The sequence below is a fragment of the Balaenoptera borealis genome, assembly GCF_965194805.1.
Source record: "Balaenoptera borealis genome assembly, chromosome: 1".
Classification (NCBI taxonomy): domain Eukaryota; kingdom Metazoa; phylum Chordata; class Mammalia; order Artiodactyla; family Balaenopteridae; genus Balaenoptera; species Balaenoptera borealis.
Window position 1 is genome coordinate 129,699,354 of NC_138860.1, and position 12,249 is coordinate 129,711,602.

At 37.9% G+C, this 12,249-nt stretch overlaps 1 protein-coding gene across 5 annotated transcripts in view; it reads right to left on the minus strand.

The window, feature by feature from the left end:
* LOC309611110 (serine/threonine-protein kinase TNNI3K) overlaps positions 1 to 12,249 on the minus strand; it is a 321,731-nt gene that overhangs the window by 49,925 nt on the left and 259,557 nt on the right. For 4 of the 5 annotated variants that reach the window (XM_082355024.1, XM_082355027.1, XM_082355026.1 and 1 more), the window contains 2 exons: positions 11,552 to 11,611; positions 8,191 to 8,360 (listed from right to left, as the gene is read on the minus strand). The exons of the other annotated variant lie outside the window; for it this stretch is intronic. In XM_082355024.1, the coding sequence (XP_082211150.1) occupies positions 8,191 to 8,360; positions 11,552 to 11,611 (230 nt within the window). The remainder of the gene's footprint in view (positions 1 to 8,190; positions 8,361 to 11,551; positions 11,612 to 12,249) is intronic. 5 annotated transcript variants of the gene reach the window in all.

The window sequence follows — 12,249 nt, forward strand, 5'->3', positions numbered from 1 at the left end:
AGAAGAGAGAAGATGGGGTAAAGACATGTTAGAAGAGGTAGTGACTGAGAATTTTCCAGAATTTATGAAAGATATCAATCTTCAGATTCTGGACATCTAATAAATTCAAAGCAAGATAAATAAAAATAAATCCATACCTATATACAACATAGTTAAACTGTACAATACCAAAGACAAAGAGAAATTCTAACAGCAATTAGAAAGGGCAGATTGAAAATAAAGGAAATGACAATTAGATTCACAGATGATATTTTAACAGCAGCAACAACAACAAAGATGTGGAAAAGCATCTTAAAGGTGCAGGGGAAAATAATTAAACACCTTAAATCCCATATCCACTAAAATATATTTCAAGAAAGAGGGAAAATAAAGGTGTTTTCAGAATGGAAAACTCCTTTTCCGTTCAATAGTAAGATAAGAGAATCCCAGGTGAGCGTTACCTAAGGGGACGAATGGGTTCATGAACTAATGCTCTTGCGAAGGAAGGCTGTTCTTTTTGGCCTTTTACCTGGGTAGCCTCTTCTGACATCAAACATCCCAGCAGCTTTTAAAATCCCTCTGTTTTTATGTAGCTTCATGATAGATACCATAGCTTTTCCAAACTTGGTTACATATCTCCCATTACGGGGCCGTAAAATAGAGAACAGAGGGCTTCCCTGGTGATGCAGTGGTTAAGAATCCACCTGTCAATGCAGGGGACATGGGTTCAAGCTCTGGTCCAGGAAGATTCCACATGCCACGGAGCAACTAAGCCCGTGCACCATCACTACTGAGCCTGCGTTATTTAAGTCTAAATAAACCATAGCCGTGTAAAACAATAAAATAATATCTAAGCTGTGGAATTAGAAAAATCATAATAAAATAAAATAATGGATAGAGTATATAATTGGGGAGGGAATGAATGAAACTAAAATGCTCTAAAATCTCTCTTTTATTTGGGAGTAGGACAAGTATATTAATATAAAATTTATTAAGTTTAATATGTTAAAGTTTCTAGGGTACCCACTAAGGAACAGAAAACCGGAGTGCCTGTTCAAATAATCCAAAGGAAGACAGGAAAAGGACAGAGTGAGAAAAAAACCCAGAGAGAATAAAATAATATGGTAGCAATGAATTCAAATTATTTCAGCAATCACAATGAATGTAACAATCAACATGACAAAAGGTATAAGAACCTTGCAGAGAAGATTATAAAACCTAACTGAAAGATGTTAAAGAACATCTAAATAAATACAAAAAGTACTATGTTCATGGCAAGGGAGACTCAATATCATAAAGATGTCATGTCTTCCCATATTGATCTATAGGTTTAAAATACCTATAATCAAAATCTTACATTTTTGTGAAAAATGCAAGCTGATTATAAAATTTATATGGAAGAGAAAAAGTCAAGAATAATCAGGAATAGTCAAGATGGGATGTGCCCTACCAGAAATCAAGAGTTTAATAATGCTATTGTAATTAAAATCGTATACAACTGACACAGGGATAAACAAATGTCCCAATGGAACAGAATAGAAAAACTGAAAACAGACCTATCTAAATGTAGATCCTTGATATGTGCACGAACTACTATTATAGATCACTGGGAAAGGGATGACTATTCTTTTTAAAAAGGAGGAAAAGAAAGTTCATGGTCGTTATTTCATGTTTGTTCATCCTGTTCTCTTTATACCTGAACTATATTTCCATCATCTCTCTCTTCAGCGAAACCTTTCTCAACTACCTCAACTCAAAGCAAACTCCCCTTTTAAAACACACTGGGAATGAATGTGTCAGGGCCTTCTTTCGTCACACGTTTCCAGCACCCAAATTCTATTCGTTTGTTTATTACAAAGAAATAAGCAGACATTTAATGCCCTAATAGTGAGGGGGTGGGATGGAAAGAAGTTTGAATTAACTGGTCGTTCATTATTTTTGAGCAAAAAAAATTTGAACTTGACCAGAAAGTAAGGGTCAAAATTCTGAGCGCCACAGTTTTACTCAAATTTCAGAAATACAAAGCATGGTATTCATAGCCCAACTAATGATTCCTCTAATATATTATAGATAAAAATATTTAATATTCACCACTTACAGTTCAGTTATAAATGAGATATTGTAGGCACCAGAAAAAAAACACAAAAGAAAATTTCTTCCTTTAAAGTATTTATGAGCTAATGGGGAATTAAAAATAAATGATCGTAATACAAGACAAAATAACACAAATGTATAAAGTGGCACAAACTACCGTGGCCTTTGGTAAGGCATAACTGTGGAGGCGTTAGTCCCAGGAAAGGCTCTCTCATGACACAGTGATCAAGCTGACTAGATATTACCGAAGGCTGATTAATATTTTGATAAGATTGGGTGGGAATGTTGAGGTTAAAAAATAGGATATAGGAATAGGTTGACAGTAAATTAAACATGGGGTGTGTATGGGAAATAGTAGAACTTCTAGTTTGTCTATGGTGTGTGTCACCAGGGATGCTATTGTTATTCTGTGCAGGATAATTCTTTATTTTGTGGGATTGTCCAAAACATTGTAGGAAATTCAACACTCTGGCCCCCCCACTAAATATCAGTGGCACCTCCCTTGTCACTGGGAAATACCAAAAATACCAAAATACCAAAAAATACCTCCTACAGTTCCCAAAACCCTAGAACATTTTTTGAGAAGAGAAGTGACAGGATCAATGTCTAGAACCACTGGAACATCTGATGTTCAGTAGGAGGTAAAACTGGAAATGTGTTTCACTGGTCATTTTGGATTCTGGATGACATAACGTCACTTAATTTTAGAGGCAATGTGGAAATACTGGTAGTTTTAAAGTAGGGTAGTGATATAATTGGAGGTCTACAGAAGGAAGATTACGCTGGCAGTAGAGGGTTAAGTGGATTATGGCATGGGGAAGCTGGGACTCGAGGGAGAGAAGTTAAAGACATGACAAAGAAAGCAGAGCAGCCAAGTTTGGACATATGGACTCGGGGCTAACTTTGTGTGTGTGTGTGTGTGTGTGTGTGTGCACGCACGTGTGTGTGTGACACAGAGAGCGAGAGAGAGACAGAGAGTTGGAGTCATGGATTGAAACTGCTGATTGTGGTGAGCTGGCAAGAGAAATAAATTGGGGATGAAGAAGGGATTGGAAGAAAAGTGAACATTTAAGGGGTCTGAGGGAAGTTTCAGTACAAAGAAGCATGGAGGAGAGGCAGTAGACTAAAAAGGGGAGTATTTGCCCTTCGGTGGTGAGGAGATACCACACTACGGCTGATACTGGATAAACCGTCCTGCTCCACAGGAGCGAGTGGACACAAGCCTCTCACCTCTCCTTTTTTCATTCCTCCTAGGAACATTGGTTTCATGGTTCTATCATCTTACACAGTTGCTGCATTCTGGAAAAACTATGTGTAAATTAAAATTTGATAACATATTCAACTTTTATAAGTTGAATTGCATTCTAAGTGCACTAGGCAAGCTTTCTATTTAAAGGAACCCTTTCATGGACCCTTTTGTAATGTGAAAAATTAATTCCAAATCAATCTGTTTCACAGTTCCAATCTCTGGATTTCTGCTTTCTTCTCCTGGACAGCTAACTAGGTCATAGCGTTCTATTCTCAGAGCCCAGCCCCACATAAACACTAATTGGTTTTCACATCTGAAAGGTTGTGTATCACTTTGTCATTTCTAAATTTACATGATGTAATCCATGTACAAGATGGGAGATTTCATACCCTGTGGGAGGAGCAAGTGCCACATGCTTAGTTTTCCAAATATATCTAAAGACACAAAGTATTTTAAAAGAGGCAGAACTTCAGGAGTGTCTTCCCCAAACTCAGATTTCATCAGTTTGGGGTTTCAGCAGGAATTAACAAATGTCTATTACCTTTGGAGAAGATATCTGACACAGTTTCCCACCTTGATATTTATTTTATAAAGGAAAATAATAATTAAAAACAAATGAGGAAATAGAAACCAAAACCCCCGTCAAATCAAGAATTACAAAACTACAGGCTGTAACTTTCATAACCCCAAAATTGAAAAAATAAATGCACTATTTTTAAGACATTGTTGAGGGCTCTGAGACCCAAAATTGGGAACATTTGGGTGAGAACTACAGGCCATATCTTGTTGCTATTTAAGAAAAAATAATGCTGGGCTAAAACTTACACCTTGTGTGATTGTAATGAGTTAGTTAGAAAGCCTCTTAGATCAGAGGTTGCTAGCACCTTGCAAGGACTTTTGGGAGAGACCACACAGGTAATCAGCCTTCAGAATGGTCACCTCTGGTCACAGCTGCTGTTTCACCTTGGTGCTCACATTCCTCTTTTGTTTATCCCACCAGTTGCATCAGATTGACTGGCAGGTTAGATTGTAGTATTCTCTTCCAGCATGCTTCTCATGCTTGGATGTATATTGGGCTCACCTGGAAAACTTTAAAAGCCTCTGAAGTCTGGGTGCCATCCCCATGGATCTTGGTTTAATTGGTCCTGGGCACTGGTACTTTTAAAAGTTCCCCAAGTGATTCTAATGTGCAACCAAATAGCCACTGAATTCCAGGCTGTTAAACTCATGGCCCTGCTGGATCCTTGGATTCTTTGACTTTAAGAACCTATTGATCTCTGGTCTCATTTGCTCTTTCCTATACACATGCTGAAAAGGCAGGCTTGGGAGGAGTAATTGAATTCTTTCCCTGACCAACTTCCAGAAGACATTGGAAGAAGTCCAGCAAATACAAGTATTGGCAAAATATATCAAACTTCTGAAAAGTGACACCTCCTGTGCCAGAGAAATTCAGAAGCATAGGAGAGTCCTGGGTGAGGACTCCAATTCTGCTTCAATAAACTTAGTAAAGTTACTTACTCTTTCTGAGTCTCAGTTTCCTTATCTGTAAAAATTGGAATACCTAAATTCTAAGGTTTACTTAAATGAGTATTCAAAGTGTCTAAAATAGTGCCTGGCATGCAGTAGAAGTGCAATAGTGATAGATATTTAAATGGAAAGAATAGAGAAAATAATTAAAGCTTATTGACTGATTATGCTCCAAAATAATAATAATTACAAATTATTGAGCCAGTTTATCCAATTTTTTATCTTCAGAACAAATATTTGTTACATATTGACTTCATTCCAATTACACTGCTAGCTACTAGGGTTACAGATGTGAATAAAACAGACATGGTGCATCTTACAACTTAGCTAAATGCTTTACTTATTTCTGGAGTTGATTTCAAGCAGTCCGAAGATTGACCTTACTAGAGGGGTGATACAACTACAAACTGACCTTCAATGCACCCTCACAACAAATACTCAGGGTGTGCTAGGCTGTTAAGAGGAATTTGTACCAAGTAGACAGACAAGTACTTATCAGGGTTCCATAACTGTCCCGAAGGGCCAGGGAGGTATAAAAAACCATGTGAGAATATCAAAGGGAGCATCTCAAAACACCTGATGATTTTTTCCCACCCTGTTTGGGCAGTTTTAGGAGTAGTGGTGTACCTTCCGTGTTCTTGAAGGCCAGAGCAGCTGTGTTCCCTCCACCCCCCAACTCACCCAGTTGGGTGTGTTGCTGTGCCTCCCATCTGGGTAGCTGTCTATGTATTATAAGTTGTGTGACTTACCTACCTACATTATGGGAACTTGCATCCTTTGCTTGGATGTGTTGGCATTTTTCACTCAATCACTCTTGTGACAATACTGCCTCTCCCAGTAACAATCCTAAGAGCTAGTGTTACTATCTGTATATTACATATAAGACGTATGTAACCTGCACAAGGTCACTGAGCTCTTAAGTGGCAAAGCCAAGACTGAACCTCAGATCTGACTACACAGCTCATCCTCTTAACCTCTGCCTCAAGTGGACAAAGCTTCGGTGACTATGCTTTGGAAATACCAAAATCTGTCTCTTCAGATAATTAATTTTGAAACCACAAGTAAAGAAGAAGAAGAGCAGATGGAATTAGAAGATGACATTGTGACTGAACCTAATCTAATCTTGGCCTATGAGCCCCTCATGAAATTATGGGAGAGACTGGAATCCAATGAAGAATTTTGTCCAGTTTGCCTTGTTATCAATCAAGCCTGCTGATACTTAACTTCATGACATTCTATAGATTGAAGTCTTCATGATTCAGGTTCTCATCTCTTCATAGCTGCAGCTGCAACTCTTTTGTCAGACCAGGAATATAATAACTATGGCTAAAAAGGCAACAGTAGCAATTTGTAGATGGTATAGGATCCTTGCTAAATCCAGATAATCTTTCCCCACCTTCAGGATAAAAATGTTGACTCTGATGACAGAATGTGTGAATGTGTATATGCGCATGTGTGTGTATAAGTGCACATGTGTAATGGCTCATGTATAAATGCTCTGGAGCACATGTGGAAGGACAGAGATTTTAAGCCAGTTTTTTCTGGTTTTCCAGGGGTTGCAGTATGCACTTTGTAGGGTATCCATGGAGCTCACAGTGCCTGCCTTTATTGTTCTCCATCCAGATCAGGCCATTGGTGACCAGGTTTACATACATGAAATATGACCCCACCTTCACTCCAACCACATTTGTTTAGACCAGAGGTGGCCATATAATCCAAAGCGACCAATCATATTTTCTCACATGGCAGACTGTACTTATTCCTACTTCATTATGCTTTTTGTATTTAGGCCCTTTGCCATATGACTCTGTAGGACCTCCCACTAGAGGCTGAGTATATTTTCTCTCCCTATCGATGTTGGACTCAGCTATGTGACTTGCTCAAGGAATGTCGTAGGATGCAGGAGACTGTGTATTGGGGACTGGGGCGTGTAAATGGCAGTTTGCTATGGAAGAAAGATGAACTCTGTTTTCCTCTTTTTCTGACTCGCCCCTTTGCTTAAACTTTTTTTGTGGCTTTTGTTTTTCCTTGAGGTAAAGTTCACATAATATAAAATTAATCATTTTAAAGTGAAAAATTCAGTGGCATTTAGTATATTCACAATGTTTTGTAACCACCACCTCTATCTAATTCCAAAATATTTTCATCCCCCCAAAATAAAATCCCGTATCCATTAAGCAGTTACTCCCAATTTCCTCCTCCCCAACCCAGACCCTGGGGCCACCAATCTACTTTTTGTTTTTATGGATTTCCCTATTGCTATTGACAGAATTGTGTCCCCCCTCCCTCCAATTTCATATGTTGGGGCCCTAACCCCTTATGTGACTGTATTGGAAATAGGGCCTTTAAGGAGGTGATTAAGGTTAAATGAGGTCAGAAGAATGAAGCCCTTGATCTGACAGAATTCATGCCTTTATCAAAAGATAAAAAGACTCCAGAGCTTTCTCTGCCATGAGAGGGTACAGTGAGAAGGTGACCATCTGTAAACCAGGAAAATGGCCATTTGAAAGTCCCACTAGAACCCAACCATGCTGGCACCCTGATCTCAGATTCCAGCCTCCATGGTGAGAAATTTCTGTTGTTTAAACCATCCAATCTATGGTATTTTGTTATAGCTACCCAAACTGACTAGTACACCTATTCTGGATATTCATATAAATAGGATCATACAATATGTGATCTTTGTCCCTGGCTTCCTTCATTTAGCATGTTTTCAGGGTTCATCCATGCTGTAGCATGCATCAGTACGTCATTCCTGTTATGGCTGAATAATATTCTATTGTATGGATACCACCTTCTTTATCTATTCATCTGTTGATGGATTTTTTTTTTTCCCCACCTTTTGGCTATTGCGAATAGTGCTGCTATAAACATTTGAGTACAGGTATTTGTTTGAGTATCTATTTTCAATTCTTTTGGAAATATACCTAGGGGTAGAATTGCTGAGTCATAAGGTAATTCTCAGAACACTGAACTTTTGGTGCTCAGACCTTCAGAGTTGCTTCTTGACTCCCACACAAGAAATTCTTCCTTGAATTCCATAAGACTCCCAGAATACTTTCAATAAATTCCTTTTGTTGCTGTAGCTAGACAGTTCTTGCTGTAGTTAGACAATTCTTGCTTAAGCAAGAGTTAACCCGAAGCTTAAAGAACCTAGACTAATAGACAACAAAATTTCTAATTTTTGGTCAAAATATTAGAAGAAAAACAGGTTCTCCCCTTTCAAAGTTTGCCACAGGGGTGGTAAGTTCCCTGTTGATACTAAGCAAATCAGGTGATTATCTTGATGAGATTCTGGAATCTGACTTGACTTTGTAACTGTTGCTTAGACTACCACTTACCTTTGGGACCAGGCAGCATAGGACCTTGCATTTAGAGCATATTCCAATTCAAAACGACTCCGTAAAGCTGCCACGTGGCTTCGGCCAGGCCCTCCGCGGCTCAGCAGACAATCAGAAGAAGAGGAAGGTGAGAGAGACCCACTGCTGTTACTTGATGCAGGAGACATCAGCTGAGTGAAGGAGGGTCAATTTCAACCAATTAATAAATCCAACAGGCTTAACAGCATAGTGTAGAATGTAGATTTATTTTAACTTTCCATTCTAGGATTTCTCATATTTTAATTTCTATTCATCTCAGCTTGCTTTTCCTTTCAGCCTCTGATGGCAACACCTGGCTAGCTTTTTTTGACCCAGCTCTGTGATGAGAGCTGACCCATAAAACCTATGCTTGTCTTTAACAAAACACAGTAGGCTCAAATCAGATTCATAAAATAGAACGTTATTATTTAATGGCTAAAAGATTCTCTACATTTTTCACTATGGTGATGAAATTCATGGCAGAGTTCCTTTAAATCGGAGCTTACAATTATTCCCTTTACATAAAATTATTCCCTTTACATAAAATGGATTTACACACTTTCCCAAAAATACATCCATTTTATAAAATGAAGGCTGCTTTAATGTCCAGCAAGCATGAGGACTAAATAGAGTTGTTGTAAGAGAATTTTAAAAAATATTTACAAATAGTTAAGTATAGTTAGAAAATAGAAGAGTGTGAGGGAAGAAAATGAGAAAGAGAAGAGGAAAAATAAGAAAGTAGTTTTCTTGAACTTTTGACACCCTCGTTACTTATGCACTCTACCTAACACAACTGAGAATATTAGTGCTTTGACATTATAATTTCATAAGACATGTAGAAAGCAGATTTTGGTTTTAAAAAAAATAATATATATAAATTCTAAACTCTTCACAGTAGCCAAGACATTTCTAAGTAAATCTCCGAGAATCATGTGATGTCAGTATTGAAATGAACCTTCAAACTCTTCAATGATTGAATCTCTTCTGTGCATCCTTTTCAAGTCAGCTATGCAATCTGATGGGGAACCTCCAGTGGTGAGGAACTCACTGTCTCCAGATCCATTCATTTATGTTAGGACAGCTCTGACCATTGGAAAGTTCTTCCTCACAATTAACCAGTTCTATTATTGTACTTCATTTCCATCTGTTGGCGCACAGAGAACTAGGCCATTCCCTTTCCTATATGACAGTTCTTCCAATGTTTAAAAACAGCTGTTGACTCATCCTACATTTCTCTTCTCTGGGGTAAGCATCCCTGGTTCCTCTAATTGGCTCTCACATACAGGATTTTCAATCCATTCACCACTCTGATCTCTATTCCCTAAAATTTGTGTTCCAGTTTTAATTATCCCTTTAAAAGGACATAACTGGGAACTATTTTGTTTGGCCATCTCAGGAGAGAGAGGAATGATCACATTCTTTATTCAGATGCAAGACAGATACTTCATATTCTAACTCCCCAAAAGCTTATTATCCACTAACCTTCATGATGCTCCTAAACCATATCTCCAACATTTGATTCTTTTACTATTGTTTCTTTGACTCTGGTGTATGATGATATATTTATTCCTATTAAATTATTTCTTAGACATGTCCTACTACTTTTTCTGCTTTCAAATATTTGTTGTATCTCTCAACCTTACTATATCTACAAATGTGATGAGCAGAGCCTTCCTGACCTTGATCTAAACCACTGACTAAAAAGTTGAAGAGTAGAGAGGATAGAGCCTTATGGAACTACACAAGTTAAGACCCTTAATGATGATTCTAGTCCATTAATTAGTACAATCCAGTTCAGCAAATTCTCTTTGCATATAGCCCAAAGTTATTTGTCTTTTCCACTAGGGGAGATTGTGCTAAGAGGCTTGGTCAATATAACAAGACTAGCTAGCTTAGCAGATCCTGCCATTGTCCCTGTTTCTGGAATTCACTCTCTGATCTAACTGGATATATCCCAGGCTTGGCGCAGCCTTGCTCTGTCAAACACAAAGGTTCAGAGTGAGAGGATACTTGGAACTCAAGCTTGAAAAGCATCTCTCAACATCCCAAGCCTCTGGCAGATGCTCTTGTTAGTAGGGGCTGCTGTAGTCCCACCAAATATACTTCTACTTCTCTCCACCTTGTTTGTTTCAGGACTGAAGAGAAGGGAAAGGAAGTTTTATGTTTAAAGAGTAAAGCTTCCTCTTTGTAAGTTCCAGTAAAGAGTCATGAGACAGAGCCACTCACTGCAGGCAGTAATTGCAGACCTGGAACACTTTTCCAAAAGATTAGGTTCCAGGGAATTCCCTGGTGGCTCAGTGGTTAAGACTCCGTGCTCCCAATGCAGGGGGCCCAGGTTCGATCCCTGGCCAGGGAACTAGATCCCACATGCATGCCGCAACTAAGAGTTTGCATGCCACAACTAAAGAGCCCATGAGCTGCAACTAAGGATCCCGCCTGCCAGAAATAAGACCCAGCACAACCAAATAAATAAATATTAAAAAAAAAAAGATTAGGTTCCAGTCACTCTTTGTTAAGATTTTAAGGAAAGAAAACTTTCCTTGGATGGTTCCATTTTGGGATTTAGTTGTGCAATCTCAGGTTGATGCTGTTTTCCCCCATTTTTTGCCCCTCCATACACTCGTTTATACATGAGCCTGTATGTGTGATGTCCATCCCTCTCTCCTGTAGCATTCACTTGCATTTGGGAATATAGTATTATTTTTGAATTAGTGCTCATGTTTCAGTTCCCTTGCCTATTTTCAAATGCTATCTCCCGAACAGGTGTATAGAAAATTAAGGCAATTATAGAGAAAATTAAAGCAAACAGCTCCTTGATATTAAGGAAAGAAAATTCCATTAGTCTCATTACCAACACATATCTCTTTATGTAACATATGTGTGGTATAAAAGCAATGCCTCCCAATTAATTTATGTGCTAATTTTAGTAATAATTTTTCCTGTTCTTATTGAACATAAATGGACAATGGCTTAATGTTTTAGCTTACATTTTGTTGTTTGTAGGAAATTTTGTATAGAAAGTCATGATTTACATAATTACCTTCTAACACATTTGTTATTTTAAAATTTTTACATATCAATTTTTTAAGCTATGCATACCCATGTCCATTTGCTTGCCTGATTATTTGTTGGAAGGGTCCCAATTCACTCTGAATTTGCCTTTGCCCTACAGATGCAGTCAATTCTCCTCCACCCTAAGAACTTAATTGACAGGGTGAAAATGTGAATGGAGTTATGGACACTCACACTTTCTTTCCACAAGCACCACCTTAACTACATTCCCCAACACCGTTGGATATTCAAGCCTTTGTAATGGACATATTTCAGAAGCCAAAGTTCTTACCTCAGTGTTGCAGAGACACTCTTCTAACTTGGTAACAACTTCAGAAAATTCGGGTCTTCCCTGTAAATAAAGAAAAGACTTCTTTTCCCCAAAGAATAAAAGGGAGGCAGCTGTCTTTGGATTTTAAAATTGGATATTTGCATGTGCAAAGAATGAGATTAACAATAAAGTATATTTTTATTTAAAATACACTTGTATTGAAGTGTTAATTGAATGTTCATTTGCTGTTCATGGAGGGATGTTGAATCTCCCTCTGATAAGAGTTTTAAGTCAGAATTTGCAACTACATTCAGATAATGAAATAGTGGAAAAGCTTTAATTAGCTTTGCGCGCTTTTACACGGCAGGTTTGCCTCTTCAAAATCAAAGAATAAAAGTGAATACTAAAAACTATTAACTATCTCAGTGCCCTATAATACACTGTTCAATGTGTCTGTAGGGAAAGAACTGCTACAGCTAATTTTATAATTAGCTTCATTTTTGAAAATATCATCTCAGATTCAAAACTAAGATCAATAGCAACCTCATGACTATGCCCTACTTTAGGGGTTAAGATAAGCTTTTAATCTTCAAAAACTGTCATTAAAGATATTGTCCACTATGAACCTTCGTGTCAGATGAGTTTGGTCAAATAAACATTTCTTGTGTTCTGATTATATTCCAAGCTTTGTTCTAGTTGCTAGAGATATATAAATGACT